This window comes from Sceloporus undulatus, chromosome 9 (assembly GCF_019175285.1).
Source record: "Sceloporus undulatus isolate JIND9_A2432 ecotype Alabama chromosome 9, SceUnd_v1.1, whole genome shotgun sequence".
NCBI classification, from domain to species: domain Eukaryota; kingdom Metazoa; phylum Chordata; class Lepidosauria; order Squamata; family Phrynosomatidae; genus Sceloporus; species Sceloporus undulatus.
The window spans coordinates 15,609,646-15,628,680 of record NC_056530.1 but is presented as its reverse complement, the minus strand read 5'-3'; the positions used below and the strand labels follow the sequence as shown (position 1 = coordinate 15,628,680).

At 41.4% G+C, this 19,035-nt stretch overlaps 2 protein-coding genes across 4 annotated transcripts in view; one reads left to right on the top strand and one right to left on the bottom strand.

Annotated features, from left to right (window-relative positions):
• Positions 1–374: 374 nt before the first annotated feature.
• On the top strand, positions 375–10,183 carry RPA2 (replication protein A2). Its single transcript, XM_042441210.1, has 9 exons — positions 375–496; positions 1,724–1,818; positions 2,789–2,890; positions 3,180–3,293; positions 3,678–3,752; positions 5,690–5,803; positions 6,276–6,386; positions 7,950–8,044; positions 9,803–10,183. Exons 1-9 carry the CDS (start codon positions 481–483, stop codon positions 9,885–9,887), a joined length of 807 nt encoding a protein of 268 aa, XP_042297144.1. The 5' UTR covers positions 375–480; the 3' UTR covers positions 9,888–10,183.
• Positions 10,184–10,953: 770 nt separating this feature from the next.
• THEMIS2 (thymocyte selection associated family member 2) overlaps positions 10,954–19,035 on the bottom strand; it is an 11,352-nt gene continuing 3,270 nt past the window's right edge. Inside the window, exons 1-6 of one of the 3 annotated variants that reach the window (XM_042438946.1) lie at positions 18,598–18,889; positions 17,226–17,366; positions 15,599–15,820; positions 14,237–15,261; positions 12,626–12,779; positions 10,954–11,487 (exon numbers count right to left, since the gene is read on the bottom strand). In XM_042438946.1, coding sequence (XP_042294880.1) covers positions 11,399–11,487; positions 12,626–12,779; positions 14,237–15,261; positions 15,599–15,820; positions 17,226–17,366; positions 18,598–18,676 — 1,710 coding nt within the window. In that variant the 5' untranslated portion in view covers positions 18,677–18,889 and the 3' untranslated portion in view covers positions 10,954–11,398. Of the gene's footprint in view, positions 11,488–12,625; positions 12,780–14,236; positions 15,262–15,598; positions 15,821–17,225; positions 17,367–18,597; positions 18,890–19,035 lie in introns of those variants that run through there. The other 2 variants (XM_042438945.1, XM_042438944.1) reach the window with 2 other exon arrangements.

Genomic DNA, 19,035 nt, shown 5'->3' with positions numbered 1-19,035 from the left:
ACACACTGTGGTTGTATCCCATTTGCTTATTGTGTAAGCCCTAATACAATTCCCAGAATTCCACAGCCACAAGGCAGCCATTATTTATCAGCCCAGATTAATTCAGCACAAGTGTGCTGCAGTTGACAAAAACTGAATACTAATTGATTTTGCCCAAGTCTCGCATCTTTTTATAAATATCGCGAGAATAAGAAGTGTTTCCGGGAGGAAGTTGGCCTCGTAAAGGTGCCGCTCTAGGCTCCTTCCCTCTCTTTTTATTTCTTTCTCCACTTCCGAACGCCCCTCCTCCCTCCGCTTCTTCCTCATTGGTGGTTGGCGCGGGGGGCGTGGCCAGAGGCTGGCCTATCGGAGCGCTGGCTTTGCGCGCGCCTTGACCAGGCGGAGAGGCGGGGCGATGAGGGCGGAGCCTCTGTCGTTTTCCTGGCGGGCCGTATTCGCGCGCTATCTTCCGTGGCTCTCGGCTCCCGTTCGCTGCGTGGCATGTGGTCAAGTCACGGTGAGGGAGCGTTCAAGGGGCGCCAGGGCTGCTCCCAGCTTGGCTGTGCTGCGGGCGAGGGATGATGGGAGTTGTAGTCCCCCTCAAGAGGGCTTCTTGGTGGCTCTGGGCTGCTACCCTCCAACTCTGGCCCTTCAGGTGTTCTGGACTTCAACTCCCAGAATTCCAGGCCCTTGGCCAAGATGGCTGGCCCTTCTGGGAACTGAAGTACAAAACACCCAGAGGACCCCAGTTGGAATCATGGGACTACTGCAATGCACTGTGTGTGGGGCTGCCCTTGAAGACAGTCCAAGGAGACGGCTGACTGGATCTTAGTACAGGGTTCAATGGCAGCTCAAGCCTAAAAACCCATTGAGTGGCCTTGGGATGGAAAGCCACATGCTCCCAGCCTCAGAGGATGGCAATGGCCAACCCTCTGTGAAGAAGCGTGCCAGGAGAGCCCTGATAGGTTTGCCTTAAGGTTGGCACAAGTCGGAAATAGAGGCACACGACAAAAATGGCAAATCTGAAGATGCCCATAGCCACAGATGCTGCGCAACGTCAGGAAGGAGCTCTTCTAGAACATGGGCACAATAAACCCACAATAAACTATGGATGCCGGCCATGAAAGCCTTCGGCTTCACAAGTGATGGATGCTTCATTGAATATGCCTGAGCTCAAGGAGCTGGGGTGATATTTAAAAGGCCCTAAATGGCTGTGGGCCTTGCTGCTTGAAGGACTGCCCCTCCAAAGGCCCACTGGGATCCCTCCTCAGCTGTGCAAAGAGCAAGGGCTCTAGAGGGCCTTCTCTGTTGTGGCACCCAGCCATGGACCCCCCCCCTCACCCCAAAGGCCAAGGGGCCCCAGCATTGCCGTTTCTCAGGCACCGAGTGGAAATGTTGTTTTCACAACAGCTTCTGGGGCCCAACTGATTTCGCTAAACCAAAGCCTTGCAACACAGTTTAATTTCTTTGGAAATTGTTTCAGTTGTGTAAACCTTTCTTTTTAATGTGAAGTCGAAGGCTTTCGTGTCATTTCGCTCAAACGCTAATGCAGCAGGTGGCGGTGGGGCATCTTTCCCATTCCCACCCACCAGCTGACAAAAGTTGGAGCTACTGTTGATTGAACCTATTCTGCTTTGTTCCAGGCCTATTCCCAATTTGCTTCCTATTCTAAATCTCAAGAGACTGAGAAGTGTGAGAATAGCTTTGCTGTTTTGTTATTTCTCTGTTACCTCTTTATTTCTAGGTGGGTATGACAGTGCGTATGGCGGAGGAGGAGGATATACACAGTCGCCTGGAGGATTCGCATCACCTTCTGCAACGCAAGGCGAAAGAAAACCGGTATGTAGTTTGCCTGAAAAAGCCAGGGCTTCCTGTAGTTCTTGGAATGAGAATTAAAATAATCTTCTGTGTCATCTTGCTATCTGTAAGTGGTCTTATAGGATGATGTGAAAGTTGCTGAGACAAAAAAAAATCTTTCAACAGAATAATATGATTATACTATTCCAGTGACTATGGCCAAAATAAAGCTGCTTGAGGCCACTTTGGAGGTATGGTGTTTCAATGATGCAGGTGTCCAAAGAGTCTGGAAGCTACACCAAAGCCGCATTCCAGTCCTTAGGACTGGAGTGTGGCTTTGGTGCAGCTTCTGGACTCTTAGGATGCACGCATCATTGAAACAGCATACTTGCAAAGTGACTTGAATCAGCTTTATTTTGGCCTGTCTGTATCAGGCGCTCAACACATTAAATGTATTTGCTTTCTGAAAGCTGATTATATATATATATGTGCGCGCATGTGCGTGCATGTACATGTATATATGTATATGTCAGCTCTCCTAAAAGAGCCTCATTCACCAAGAAAGAAGAGAAGCATGATTCAAATGGTTATGGTTTGTCTGTGGTTCTTGTTTCAGGAATTCTTTACAGGTGCAGGTAAAAAAAATTTGCATGGATCATTTGACTAGTTCAGTGATGTTGAACCTTTTAGAGGCTGAGTGCCAAACTGTGACCCAGAACCCATATATTTATTGTGAAGTGCCATGTCCCTCTGGCTTTCTAGTAACAAACTCTGGCAAACTCTGAGCTGGGGAGATGGCACATGTGCCCACAGAGAGGGCTCTGAGTGCCACCTCTGGCATGCGTGCCATAGGTTCACCATCACTAGACTAGTTTGTGTCCAACAAAGGATTAATTAGAAAACTGTGCTTTTCCTACTTTTGTGTAATTTTTCCTCTGCTTATATCTTCAACCTGAATTAAAAATTGAACGAGTAAGTCAGGATTTAGAGTTTTTACATTTCCTCATTGCAGAGGTCAAGATCGCAGAATATTGTTCCCTGTACAGTGTCTCAGTTACTTTCTGCAGAACAAGCGGATGATGTTTTCAGAGTCCGAGAAGTTGAACTTTCACAGGTAAGTATTCTATTCCCTCCCTCCATCCACAGAATGTGGATTGATTTGGTCTGCGGAAGTCTCTTTATTATTGCAACGGCCTTTTGGATGGGTTTACAAAAGTATTGCTTACATCAGGAATTTTATTTCTGGCATAAGACCTATATTCAGAGTGGGTTAATTTGTGGCTAATAGATAATATGTAGAAGGTTAGAGTTTTAAGATGATTTTCAGTTGTTTCTAGTCTTTCAATCCAGTGTGAAATTAAAGGCTGTATCAGTAAATGGTTGTATCTGTTGTTTACTTGAAGGTCACCATCGTGGGTATAATCAGACAAGCTGAAAAGGCGCCAACAAACATTCTGTATAAAGTAGATGATATGACTGCAGGCCCAATGGATGTGAGACAATGGGTTGACACAGATGTAAGTATTTGTTGATGTTTATATGATGAATGAAAAGAACCTGTGTGGTGTATTACTTTGAATATATGAGTAGGGCTGGGGAAGTTCAAATATGCGCTTGATCATGAATCTTACTGGGCCACTATCATCAGTGTATTTTAAACTTGACAAGTTAGGTTTTGGAATAAAACGTCCAGACCAGTATTACAACTGCTGATAGATGTACTGTATGAAGGATTCTGAGAAAGTAAGTAGCTTTTCCAAGGTCTTAGAGATAAATGAGAAAGAATGGTTCACATTATTTAACTCACATGTTCTGAAGGCTTACATGGAGACATAATTAAAGCACTTATTGCTAAACACAACAAAACTATTACAGTATCCTTCCCCATCCTTTTCTTAAAGGAAGAAGGCAGTGAAAACATTGTGGTGCCACCTGGGACATACGTGAAAGTAGCTGGTCATCTGCGATCTTTTCAGGTAAGGGTCACAGAACTGAGGGATTTGAGAAAGAGAGCTGTCTAAATCAGCCTTTTGGCTGAACACAGGATTTTCCATCTTTTGCCAACCTTTCTTCCCACAGGGCATGGTTTCCAGACCCTTCACCATTTTAGTCTCCCTCCTTGGGACACACTCCAGTTTCTCAACATCCTTTATGAATTGTGGTGTCCAGAACTGGACACAATATTCCAGGTGGGGCCTCACCAAAGCAGAATAGAGCGGCACTATTACTTCCCTTGATCTAGATACTATACATCTATTGATGCAGCCTAAAATTGCATTGGCCTTTTTACCTGCCGCATTGCACTGTTGACTCATCTTCAACTTGCAGTCTATTTGGGCTCCTAGATCCCTTTCACATATTTGAAATATTTGAAGGGATGTCATATTTAGGATGGAACAAGCTTGTTTGCTGCAGCTCCAGAGAATAGGACATGGAACAATAGATGCAAGCTACAGAAGAGATTTTGCCTCAAGTTTAGCAGGAACCTCCTGACAGTGAGATCTGTTTGACAGTGGAACACATTTCCTCGGAGCATGGTGGAGTCTCCTTTGGAGGTCTTTAAACAGAGGCTGGATGGCCATCTGTTGGAGGTGCTTTAATTGTGAGTTCCTGCATGGCAGGGAGTTGAACTGGATGGCCCTTGCGGTCTCTTCCAGCTCTATAATTCTATGAAAAATACAATTTAGAAAATGACCCGAGGTAGAAAATCCTTCCATATTGGATAGCCTAAATATGATAGCAGATAAAATATAATACAGAACTGATCATTCTTATGTTTGAAGAATATTATTTGATTAAAGATAAGCTGTGAATGATTAGATGCAGTAATGAAGACTAATGCAGTAATCATATTCTGCATCCCAAGAATTGGAAAATAGCTAACTTTGGTGTTGTACAGACCACCCTAAGGGGCGGCCTGTAGCCACCTCTTTCTTTGCCAGATCAGGGCTGCGGCCCTGATCTTGCCTTTCCGCAGCGCAAAAAGGAGCCACAAAAAGTGGCTCCTTTCTGTGCCATGGAAAGGGCACAATAGCTGCTGGCGCCACGGCTTTTCTGTGCTCCTTTGGTGCTGCCTCATCTGGATACAGTGCCAGAGGAGCACTGCCGCCATTCAGGCATGTGGTATCACGCTGGCATGGGGACAGATTAGGGCACGCAGCCTCTACTCCACCCCTATGCTGGCCTTCGATGGCGGTCTATACAGCCTCTTTGTGGCAATAAGGAACTTTTATGAGATGGTTCTGCAGGTTGTTTATAAGAAAAGACAAAACTGGTAATATGTATATTTGGAGAAATTGTCAAATGAGGGTTGAAAAAGAAATGCAGCTTTATAGAAAGCACATTTTTCAGATTCATTATAATTCTTTTAGAATGAAATTCGGAGGTTCAAAGGATAAAACGAATTATTGGGTGTAAAAGGATATTGAAAATTGGCAGGATATTTGAGTCAGTCACAATGCTGAAGTATTCCATTTCAAAAAGGAAGCTGTGAGTGGAGTGAAGGTGATGTGCATGATTGATGGCAAGTGCAAGTTCCTCTAGGGTAGCGGTTGGACATTTTTATCGAACGTCCACATTCACCTCAGGGTTGTAGAAGAGTTATATGTATAAATACCCTAATGTACAGGTGTGCATTAGTTGGGCATTCAATTCACTTAGTTGCAGAACACTGCCATTTAACACAAAGTTTGTGTAGTACAATTGAACTATAATTCCGCATGTGGACACTTACGTTATGTAGCTGTCATCTAAGGTCTCAGCCATAGTTGTTGTTTTAAAGCTTATAAAATTAGTAGGGATGAGTCATATCTTGAAAACGTTTTCCCCTTTTATTGATGTTAATGTTTAGAACTCATTATGAAAAGCGTATGTAGAGGCAATATTCACTTATGCTCTGTTTCCTTTCTGACAGAACAAAAAGAGCCTTGTTGCATTCAAGATCATGCCGCTGGAAGATATGAATGAGTTCACTATGCATATGCTTGAAGTTGTCAATGCACACATGATGCACAGAAAAAGCAACATGGTATGTGTAAAAATAAGGCACATACCGACCTTTCTTTGAGGGCAAATAATAGAGAAGATGAGAGCTTTAACAAGAGAGTCTGTGCCGGTCTAATTGGATCTAATTCAGTGACACAACCAAACTCCAACAGATTAATCTAAAAACTTGTAGTTGTTCTCCTTCAGTGCTAAATCTTATTTCTACATGTGCAGGATTATATATATAGAGAGAGAGCCAGTGTGGTGTGTTGGACTGTGAGTCTGGAGATGAGGGTTTGATTCTCAGCTCACCCATAAAACCCATTGGTTGACCGTGGACAAGGCACACATTCTCAACTCAAGGGGAAGGCAATGGCAAACCTCTGATTAAATATTGCCCAAAAAGCCCCATGATAGGTTTGCTTTAGGGTCGTCATAAATCGAAAATGACTTGAAGGCACACAACACAAAACAGGATTATATAGTTAACGTTTATTTCTCTTTCTGTATTTTAGTCTTCCGTGAAGACGCCACAGTCACTTGGTATGACAGGGATGGGCAGCATGCCAAGCTATGGAGGAAGTGATGCCATGTCAGTGGGTGGGCTTACCCCACATCAGAGCCAGGTAGGCATTTCTTGAAACAGAGACAGGATATCCTGCTTTATGTTCTTTCCACAGTTGTTGTGTCTGAGATGGGTCACTCCTGATGCCTTTTATACTGAGACCTGAATCCAGTTGTTCTTCCCAAGTCAGTATTTATTTTAAGTTGCATGCATTTTATACATCTATTAAGTTGGAAACTCCTGACTTTGAATCTGTTCTCCTTACATGAAACTAAAAAGACAGGTAGGCACTATTCTACCTGCTTTATACAAGTTACTTTCCTGTGTACAGTTACTTGTGCTTGTGAAATTTATTGCACAGACTGGTCCTAATTGTAATAAGCACAAAATTCTAAAGCAGTGTTTTAGATATGGCACACCTGTGCATCTCCTTGAAATCTCTAACTTGTTTTTTTAAAAAACTGGAAGTTTCTCCATGGGTAAAACTAAGGAGCTTATCACATGGCTTAATAATTTTAATTCGGGCTGCATCCTGATCTTATTGAAAGGTTTTTGCCACCAAATCTGCTGCCTGAATACATCCTGGGTGCATCCCTGCTTCCAGGAGTGCTCTGAGAGCCATTTTCTTAAGCTAGAAAACTCCTGGAGCTGAAAAGAGCTGCAGGGAGCGCTCCTTGAAGCAGGGATGCATTTGGGATGTATTTGGTTGGCAGATTCGGTGGCAAAAACCTTCCAATAAGATCAAGATGCAGCCTGGATTAAGCTGGGTAGAGGTAAAAGTGATTATTAAGCTATGTGATAAGATCCTAAAACAAAATTGTAAGCAGTTTCATTCAGTCAGTAAGGGTACATAGACAACTCCTGACTCAGCCTAGGCTCTTGTACAAGGAGCTCTCTCTGGCTCCTATGAAAGCTGTGCAACCCAGGAGAAAAGAGAAATCGTGGGAACTATGGTAGCTTCTGTGAAGTATCCCAGTAGAAAGAGATCAACAGTGATGGTCCTGCATTCTGCCTGATATATCCCTTGCCATTTGACTGAGTCACTGATTCCATTTCTTTTTTATGGAAGGTATTCTAGCACAGAATGTACTAAACTATAGTAGAATAGAGTAACAAAAGATAGAGATTTTGTTTGCTCTTAGTTTATTGTAGGCTGATACTTAGATCAATGCACTTCTTGCTGGTTTTGCCCTTTATATTAAATCAAGTGCAGTTAGTATGTAATAATTCGTAGATCAGTTTATCAAAATATTGTAATTCTACAAAATTATTTTTAAAAATACAAGTTGGATTATTTTGGACACTTCCTTGTTGGATGCTCTCTTTCTTAGTAATGTTGAACTGTTACATGATAAGAAGCCTATGATGTATTTTAAAATACTGCATGTTTTTTAGTCATTGTGTAAACTTCCATTTTGTGAGAGTTGAAAACTGAAAACTGTTTTTGCAGAGCTCAGTTTTAGAATCTTAGTTTGTTCATCCTAATGCATCCTATCATTGTGAAATGAATGGAATAATTCTTCTTCTGCTATGCATATTTCACAAAACAATTGTGAAATATGTGAAAACCAATATTCCTGCTATTTCTGTTTGAATAACCCTGTTTGAATTTCTGCTTTTCAAGATCCTGAATTTGATTAAAAGCTGCACAACAACAGAAGGCATAAGTCTTCAAGATCTGAAGTCCCAGTTGCATAGTATGAATCTGCCAACATTGAAGTAAGTACATAGAGGTAGCTGGGGCTCCTAAAAGTAAAACTGCCAGTGTAATTAGTTTGATCCAACAGGTATGCAGGAAATAGTTTTTCTTTACCTTGTGCTATACTAACTGAAGTAAAGTGATACTGATTTCTTTTGAATTTGAAAAGTGGCCCAGTACTGACAAGGTAAGTTTTTATTTCTAGCCAAAGACTTATCACATGTGGATCTTGGTTGGCCGCATCCACCCTTTTCCTAAAGCTGAAAGTGATTGGAAAGCATTTCTGTAAGGCTGTTTGTGGTGTCAAACAACCCTTCTCCAAATATGCATTTGTACCCCATGGATGTTTCTGAGATGAGGTCTTAGCAAGCTGCATGCATCCTACACAATTTCGATCCTGCCCCCACCATCCTGACTTAAATGGACTATAGGTATCTTTTGGCATCAAACAGTACCCCAACTTCTCTATCTCTCTGTCTCTTTATATTTAGTAAAATAATAATAATAATTTATTTGGCTTGAAGCTGATTTTTTTTTTTAAAAGAAGGATTCTAAAGGAATCTGTTATATACAGATATTTCCCTCTAGCAAAATCAGGAAAATAAAAATGCCAAAGGAGTCAAAATAACTACATTATTCATGGGTTTCTGTAAAAGCTGACCAACGGGGGGGCCCCCAAAATCTCCTAACCCATGAATTTAGTTTTTGAAAAGGCTTGCAAGGTGTAAGTAGAGGAATTCCGTGATTGAACAATTCATCTATTGTTTATTATTTTTAAATACAGCCATAAAAGAGCCATCAAACATCTCATGGTGTTACGCAAATATACACACAAAGCAATAACAAACAATATATATGATGATGATGAAAGGCAAGAGTTTAATTTGCCCTAGAAGCACTGACCCCCATCTACTCTCATCCATCCAGGTTTTAGTATATGCACTAACATATACTAACCAGTACTGCTGGAATTTTGTAAATTCTTTGGAATTGTTTTTCTTTACTTCGCCCTTTACAGCCTTCATTATATGTGCCTAGGTTTTACCCTTGACTTATATATGAGGTTGATTTATAGTCGAGTATATACGGTACAGTGGTGCCTCGGGATACGAAATGATCGGGTTACGAAATTTCCGGGATACGAAAAAGTTGGATTGGAAAAAACTTTCGGGTTACAAAATATTTTTCGGGTTACGAAATTCATTTCGGCGCGAAATTCAAATGCTGCAAAGTGCAGCTATAGGCTTTCCAGTGCTAACGGAAAGCCTTTTCGGGTTACGAAATTTTCGGGTTACGAAAGGAATGGCGGAACGAATTAATTTCGTAACCCGAGGCACCACTGTATATCTTATTCCATTTTCTTTGTGGAAAGTGAGGACTATAGGTCCAAAACACACTGCAGAAATAATCCAGTTTGTGGCTGCTTTAACTGCTCTGGATCAATGCTAGGAAATCTGGGAACTGTAATTAACCTCTGTCAAACAGCTCTGATGCCATGATAAATTACTAGACATGTATACATGACGATGATTTATAGTCGAGTGTATACGATAATACATGTAATCAGAACTGCAGTAGAATTCAGAGCTAGCTTGTTTAAAATAACCTTTTTAGACCTTGAGTATTAGATGGTTTGGCAGTTCTTCTTTTTCTTCAGTTCAGCTTCATTCCTACTGAAGATAATGTCTTGTCTTTGAAGAAAGGGAGTAAGGCAAATGCAAAAGACAACTGTATTATATGGTAAACTAATATTTTATTTTTTCCTTTCTTCCATCCAGGAAAGCTGTTGAGTTTCTTAGCAGCGAGGGACATATCTATTCCACAATTGACGATGAGCACTTTAAATCGACAGATGCCGATTAAGGCCTAGTTCAGTCATAATCATAGTTGTTTTTTGGGCTATGATCATGATGGTTGCACCAGGTTTGATAGTATTTCTGAAGGTCATGCTTATGAACCAAGTGGATTCTATCTAGATTAGAAGAAGTTCATTTGTTGACATCACTTTGGAATTGTATTTCAACTTTACCTGACTTCTATTAAGTAGAGCAATCCTAGAAAAATGCTTAGAATTATTTTTTTAAATAGTACTTTGAGTGTATAATGGCCATATTTCAAGTAACTTCCAATGCCTCAAATAAAGCTATTTTCTGATTTTGCGTATGTTTTCTTTTTCCTTTGCAAAGAGAAGATCATATCATGCAATTTACATAGCCAAGGGTCTGTAGCATACCCTCCATGATTACAGCTGTGACACAACTTCACAGTTTAAGTGTTTGCTGTCTTTAATTCTCTCATAACATGATTTTTATTATAAAGAACAGGCCTGCTTGCTGTTAATCACTTTTTAATTGATTCTTCTAAATGCTATGTGAGCTGTGGGATAGATAGGCCTTGCTCTTCAATAATTTTTTTATGCAGCCATGGGGCTTAAACAGATGGTCCTAAAGGAGTGGCTTGATGCTGCCCTGGAGAAAGCCGGGTGGGGGTCACAGCGACCGCAGCCAGAGTCTGGCCAACTTCCACACAAAATAGTAATGGAAAAAGTCTGTTCCTATTTGGGGCAGAAAAAAGCCACCCCTTAGCTGTTGGAGCTGGCTTTTCACTGGCTCAGGGGTGAGTGGCATCTAAATATAATTGTCAGCATGACTTCTGGGTGACTTGGGAGCGTGTCGTGTATAAATGCCACAACTGTTAAAAGTGAGCCGTGGCCAAGATACAGTACACATACAATTAATCCTTATAGTTTTGACACAGGCAGAAGACATATTTTGAAATACCTACCTTGGGCCCCGAACAGACAGGCCAAAATGAAGCTGCTTTGGTAACTTTGGAGGTATGCTGTTCAAATGCTGCATGGTCCCAAGAGGCCGAAAGCCATGCCAAAGCCATGCTTCAGCCTTAAGGACTGGAGTGCAGCTTTAGCACAACTTCTGGCCTCTTACAATATGTGTGTCATTTAAACAGCATACCTTCAAAGTGAACTGAAGCAGCTTTATTTTGGTCTGTCTGTTTGGGCCCATATTTGCTAAAAATAAAAGATGAGGGGCTTTGTTAGAACTGCAGATTAATCTAATTCCATACTTTCAATTTCATTCATTGTAGCACTTCAGCTAGGAATATGACATCTATCACAGATTCTGATATCACATTAACCAAGGATCCTTCACTGTTTTGTCCTATTGAGACCTACTATATGTACTGTGTTCTTTATGGTTGTCTCTAGTTTATTTCAAACCCTTATTCTATTGATTCCAGGACCCATAATTCTGGAAGAAATCCTAATTTCAAAGTTAAGCATAAAAATGTAAAGGATACGGCAGTTTCCTAATCCATGGTGTTCTGAAAACATTGGTGCTTTGTAGACGAGTGTTTCAGTGTTTAATAGCAGTTGCTCCCATTTGATGAACAATTCCTTTCACCTCTTCGTTAACGTCTTCATACACATGATCAGAATCATCTACTAAAGTATGCATGAAAATAATTTATTTAAAATTGGGATGCACAAAGTGAACTTCAAAAACCTAATCAAGTAGTTAAACAATATAATACAGCAACAAGAAAAATGCTGCAGAACCATAGCAGAGCACTGAATTATCCAGAATTAAAAATGCTCTTAGGGGCTGTACAGACAGCCTAAAAGTACTGTGTCACTCCTGGATGTGCAGGGTTGGGGATGCGGCAACTGGACATCACATCCCCAACCCGCCAGGAAAAGAGGCCCCGAAAGGGAGCTTCTTTTGCCGGTGCTACAGGAATGCCATAAGGGTTGCTTCGCGCCCTCATGATGCTCCCTGTGTGCGGTGCTGTTTGTGTGCCATGCATTAGCAACGTCGTAATAGTGTGCCCCATGTAAACAGCGGTGCACCAAGATGGTGCACGTGGTATGCAGTAGGACTTGGAAGTGTGCAGATGCTCCGCTCTACCAAGCCTTACTTTTGGCCCTGGGCCGGCGCAAACCACCAGTCTGTACTGGTTCTTAATTCTGCTTGGGCCTGTCTGATAACCTCCTTTAGTGACAGGTGTGTTTCCTCTAGGGCAGTTTCACAAATAGGAATCGCCATAGAAAAAAATCCCTGGCTTAAACGGCCTGCTGGTGATTTGGAAGGGGATGGGAGAGAATACAGAGTGAGACTGCAGAAGCAAGACTCATTGGGGAGATGGTTGTTGCTATTAAAGGGAATACATACTAAAACTTCAGTTTCTGTGGATAAACCAGCTGCAGGAACTTGTTCACACATTTAGTGTCACCTACGCTGTAGAAATGCAGTTTGATACCACTTTAAGTGCTTTAGTTCCACCCTATGGAATTGAGATTTGTAGTTTAGTCCAACCCCTTGCCAGGCAGGAAAACACAAAGCACTCCCAAAAGAAGGCCATCCAGTTCCCTTTTAAAAAATTCTCACCACATCACCAGCTACCTGACTTTCATGTGTGGTTGGTGAAGTATGCAAAGTATGCGATCTATTTCTGAGTTGTGATCCCTCCCCTCCTTTTGATCTTTGCCTTTAAGTTATAATGTGGCTGTTTTGATATGTTGAGTGTTTCTAATCTACTTGCTCAGTAAGAAGATTACCCATAAGGAGTGAATTTGATCATACCTGTAACTTGTTCGCAGGGTTTGGCAGGCTTCTGGGATCTTTGAGGTTTGTATTCAGTGATGTACTGGTTTGAATTGGTCCGGGGAAGGTGGTCTATACTGATTTGCTTCGGTTTGCAGAATGGATGTTTTGCAGAGTCTTGACATATACTGAACTGGTACAGGAAAATAGAACCACCGGTTAATTTATTGTGATGACAAAACATTTGAACATGCTGTTGGTATCTTATGTTCTTCAAGCAGTGATGAATGTCCACAGATGGTGGGTGGAAGTATGCTCTGTTTTGATTTGATGATGTTTCCAAAACCCATGATATACATACAATTGGAGCTTGATAATTCTGAGCCTAGAATTTTTTTGTGAGTACCAGAATTGAATGGACCTCCACAGTTTTCACACATAGTCCCTTCCTTGCTAGCTCATTCATTTCAGCACAACATATTTAGTGAGACAACAGCATTTTGTTGCTGCTGTTATTAAATAACTGAGCATAAAATGTCCTTGTTGATGCACAGCAAATCACTCAGAGACAAAGATCTAGACATTGGCCAACAAGTAGGAAGCTAGAAACAAGAAAGATTCTTAAAGCAAAAATTGACCTCATCTTTTCTTAAAAGGGTGTGCATTGCTGATATCAGAGAATAAGAATTAGAGCGAACCCATGTGTTGAATATATGTATTCATATATTCAACACATTGAATATCTGTGTTAGACCAAGTCAAGAATTAGAGTGAGTCCATGTGTTGAATATGTGCACACAATTGGATTTAACCCAGCCATGTAAATATAGGAATAAGCATAATGCAAACTATTCAAATCATGTTTCTGCTTCATGGTGTGGGAAGCAAATGCAATTGTAAAAAGATATTGAAAAGTTGCAACAAATGAAAAAAAACAAGGTGACAATATTTGCCTGCAGTGCCCTCTCTGATTTCAGTTTACATTGTTCCCACTGACATATAGGTTCGCCTACAATTTCAGAAAGAGCTTTATTATACTAAAAATGATTTAATACCAAGTGCAACCATTCAAAACCAGCACACTCTTCAATGTTATAGTTCAGGCACTATGGCCTGCTATTTGAATCCTTCCATAATACATTCTAGGCCTTTAACCAGAGCAATGCCAGCACCCTCTGGGGAGCTAAATTTGGGTACTATTAGATTGTTCAACAGTTACAACTACTGCAACCTCTATTAAACCTTGTACAGTTAACCAGGTGCTTTTCTCTGTATTTCATTGGTGGAGGCAATATATTGTGGTAAGACATGGTCCTTTTCTGCTGTGGCATGCTATTATGGAATAGCCCCCCCCCCCAAAGAGGTCCATCTGGGGCTAATGATGCTGTCATTCCAGCATCAAGTGAAAATATTGCATTTTATTAAACCCTTTGGGGCTTAAATTATTTTATCCAATTTGCACATGTGCTGTCATTGGCATGTTAAATTAAATTATTATTTTTTTGTCTTTTTTAAAAATTGTCCTCAGATATAGGTTGGGATATAAATTTTTAATCAATGAATCATCTACTCTGTTAATATTCCTGGTTTGTGTTCAGATATCTGGCAGCTATACCACTTTCTCCACTGTGCCCCATTCCCATTACATACCTCGGAGGTCTCTTCAATCTTCTTCCCTTCTGTGCTGTTCTGGGAACACTTATCGAGTGTGCTTTCTTTTCGCTTAGGGGGTCTTGGAGGTGGTTCATTGCTGGGCAACTGCTTTAACAGTTCATAATAAAAGGTCTCAGTCAGCTCTTCTACATTGGAAGTGCTGTTTGGAGTCATGGGCTTCACTGGGCCACCAGTGAAGAAGAGAGAGATGTCCAGCCACTTGGGTGGAATCTCAAAGGTAAGGTCTGGCTTGTTTGCCAGGCTGACTGTGAGAAAAGGCTCTTTGATCTGGGCCTCCAGGGTAAGAACAGAGAAGCTGCTTAGAGGATCAAGAGCATTTTCACTGGCAACAACCTTCACCTGGCAAGGCAGATGGAGGTGTTCAATTGCCTCAGGAAGTGTGTATTTCCTACTGTCACGAACATTCTCCACAAAGCCAGCTTCCAAAAACAGAGGCACCTGTATTTGCTCTCTGTCTTCATCTCCGTTGTCCCTGTAGCACACCAATGTGTCCATCACTGAAGAACTGCTGGCCCGGGCAAGGCTGTGCAACTCTAGCCGATCCCCTATACAGAACAAGGGGAAATCATCATCATTGCTTTCATAGTCCTTTGTGACCACTACTTGCAATTTCTCAGATGTGGCTAAAGCAAGGGCCAGCTCTGAAGTAGAGGAGAATTTGCGTGGACATCGCCGAAAACGGCCTTTATAGGTGCTAGAGATGAGGAAACGGCCTGCATGGGCCTTGCTCTTCCAGGCTGTGGCCAGAATCTTCCACGATGACACTTGGTTGTGAATGTAAATCCTACTGCCCTTATATAGGTTGGAAATCCAGTCACTCTGGAAGACAGGTGGACATTCTGGAGTCGCAAGGATCTCAGCCTCCACTGGCAACACTTTGTCCGTCATCAAGACTTCACTCAGCATCAGTGGTTTGATGAAGTGGATTTGCTGTGACTCTTCTGTGATGTCAATCACTTCAACATCCAGCATGGAGCTAATCTTCACAACGTTGTTTCTAACTGGAAGAAAAAGCACTGTATTGAGAAGGAATGTCTAAGGCAAGGCTGGCCCACTCATTTTGTGAAGTAAGGCAGGCACCTCTTATTATCAGACATCTTGAAAACAAAAAAGGGACAAGTACTAGAGTCTAAAAATGCATGCCGAAAGAAAGAAAGAAAGAAAGAAAGAAAGAAAGAAAGAAAGAGCCCAAAGCAGGTGTGGACAAACTGTAGTTCTTCAAGTGGACTACAACTCCCAGCATGATGGCTAGAGCTGATGAGAGTTACAGTCAAACATCTGGAGGGCCACGCAATTTCCATCCATTCACTTATGAGGATGGGGAAGTTATATACTTACAGTGCATTATTGCTTCAACTTCATACACAGGATACAGCTCAAACTCTCCACTGCCAATTTCAGCACACTTCAGTCTGCTCCACCGAATGGCTGCTGACTGCAAGACTTCCTGGAGCGTGTAAAGTTGTTGGTGATGGTTGTCAGATGTTTTGGCCTTGGAGAATGAGAGTTTTGAGGAGAAAGATTTCTTCTTGTTTGGTGCTTGGCTAGGCTGAAAAAGACCTGAAGGACAGGGTTTGCAAAAGCATAGAGTTCTTATTTTAATTTTATTGTCAGAACCTACATGTTGAGAAACTACACTAGGACTTTCAAGGTGAATTGCACTGAAAAACACTGATACATGGAAACCATCAGAAAACATTACAGAGTTTATCAAAGTATTTGTTTCCCTCTCTATACTATAAGATCTAAGGGTAGTGCACAGCTAAAATTAATCTTGGCCTACTAAAACAATTTTTTGGGTTTTTTAAAAGTATGTATAAGTGGTACCTAACTGTTTCTCCAGTTAGTAGGAACCAGAGCAATTATTCAAATTATAGGAAAAGAGATTCCACCTAAACTTTGGGAAGAACCCCCTTATGGCAAGAGCTGTTGGACGGTGGAACATACTTACTAGAAGAGTATTGTAGGCTCCATACAGACAGGCCAAAATAAAGCTGCTTTGGGTCACTTTGGAGGTATGCTGTTTCAACGATGCATGTGTCCTAAGAGTCCAAAAGCTGCGCCAAAGCTGTGCTCTAGTCTTTAGGACTGGATCATGGCTTTGGCGTGGCTTCTGGACTCTTAGGACGCATGCATCATTTAAACAGCATACCTCCAAAGTGACCCGAAGCAGCTTTATTTTGGCCATAGTCTCCTTCTTCAGCAGTTTTAAACAGAGGCTGTATGGCCATATGTCTGGAGTACTACTGCACGGCAGTGGGTTGGACTGGATGGCTCTTTTGTGATTCCATGTACGTTTATTAATATAATAAAGATGTTGGGGGGGGGAGATCCCATTTAATTATTGATGGCAAGCTTAAAAATAATAAAATCCCTGAAAGTTAAATCTGTGAAAGTCAAGGTTCAACTGTTCTTGAAATACAGTCGGCCCTTCTTATACACAGATTTTTTTATACACGGATTCAAGCATCCATGGTTTGAAAATGTTCAAAAACAGTATAAATTTCAAATATCAAACTTTGATTTTCCATTTTTAATAAGGGACACCATTTTGCTATGTCATTATATTTAATGGGACTTGAGCATCCACAGATTTTGTTATCCACGGGGGATCTTGGAACCAAACCCCAGCGTATAACAAGGGTCCACTGTATGTAATATGTTGTGTAGAATCCTTTATTTTTGAGTAAGTGCACAGGATCCTAATTGTGACCCAGGCCATTTATGTAGGGGGGTGGGTAGGGTAAATCCTCTTCTTCTATAAGAAATTGTGAAGGTAAAGGTCTCAATTACCTCTGTAAGTGTGGAGTAATTCCAAATCAGAGGCCTTGTGTTTTTATTTGGAAATAATAAAGAAAGCAGGGCTCAGTTTTAACATTGTGTTTACCTTTACCGTTGTGTTTAAAACTGGGTTACCTAGGACCCAGTGTCACAGCAGTTCATTACACATGGAATGTACAAATACCTTTAAAACTCAGTGGGAGCTCAAAAGTGTGTCCATGTTCCACGCTTTTGCAATTGACATGCTGAAGCTGAATATCCACAATTTTCATCAGATCGCCAGTCGATAAACAACACTCGCTGCCTGAGAGTTCATAGACAGACCCTACGGAAAATCAAGATTCTAATCATTTTCTTGGTTAAAAGATAAAGAATTACATTCTATCTATCTATCTATCTATCTATCTATCTATCCATCCATCCATCCATCCATCCATCCATTAGTTTTCACTTTTATATGGGTTGAGCCTCACATATCCAGAATTCAGACATCTGAAATACTCCAAAATTCAAAACCTTTTTCACGGGTGGCTGAGATAGTGGTATCTTTGCTTTTGGATAGTTCAGCATACACAAACTTTGTTTCATGCACAAAACTATTTAAAATATTATGTATAAAATTACCTTCAGGCTATGTGTACAAGGAGCAGCTGAAATAAGCTGAGTACAAAGGTGGAAAGTAGGAGGAGGAAGGAGAAATTGAGACTTTTAAAAGCAGCAGAAAAAGCAGGATGACAGATCGGGACTATCTCTGCCAAACTGGGACAGACGGAGGGAGGGTGCATTAAGTGCAGTGAAACATACACCTAAGTAAGTAAGACTTGCAGCCTAACAGTATAATTTTCTCCTCTTCGCCAATATATAAACAGGCACCCTAACAGATTTCCTGCATGGCGGGGGGTTGACCGCAAGGGCCATCCAGTCCAACCCCATTCTGCCATGCAGGAACTCTCAATCAAAGCATCCCCGACAGATGGCCATCCAGCCCCAGTTTAAAGACCTCCAAAGAAGGAGACTCCACTGCACTCCGAGGAAGGAGTGTGCTCCACTGTTGAACAGCCCTTACTGTCAGGAAGGTCCTCCTAATGTTGAGGTGGAATCTCTTTTCCTCAATTACAGATGGCTTTGGAATACAGACAGTCCTCCATATCCACAAATTCTTCATCCACAAATTCAACCATCCACAGCATGAAAATGTTTCTAAAAAGCATACCTTGACTTTGCCATTTTATATAAGGGATGTCATTTTGCTATGCCATTGTATTTAATAGGACGTGAGTATCCATTAATTTTGGTATCCACGGGATGTCCTGGAACCAAATCCCAACAGATCCCAATGGCCTACTCTACCCATTCATCTCTAAAATAACTTTCCTGGCTCTGAAAGAAGTAAACTAATGCAAAGTGTGCAGATCGTGACACATGGTCCTCCACTCTTCCCACAAGCCAATATCTACTGTATGAGACAACCACCTCTGCCTAATGATTCCCTACAACATGGCTTAGCATTCTCCACGTTGGCTGTGTCATCTGTTTTGAACTATTTCAGTGCTTACCCTCTGTTTTCTGCTGACTAGAGAAGGAAAGAGAAACTCCATCAGACCTGCAAGGCAGCAAACTCCTGCGTTCTCTCATCTTAACAATTCTGGCAGTTTCGGTCTCCTGCAGCCTTTAACACAGCAAGGGAACATCCTATTTTTACCCTCCTAGGCTGCTTGCTGAAACACCACCCATTTTCAGTTTCTAAAACCTCTGTGATATGAAATCTGATTTTCTCCAGCCTTACTTCTGCTTTATAGCTTCCCTCCATCTTCTGAGCATATGCTGAAAGAAATGCTTACAGGAGTCGATACTGTAAAATGGTGACAGCAAGTTAAAACCAGAAATCACATATGTTTAGCCTGGGGGGGGGGGAATTATTAAAAGGCAATTATGAGAGTTATCTTCATATTTTTGATGATCTGTCACATAGACTAAATGCATTTGTCTTCTGT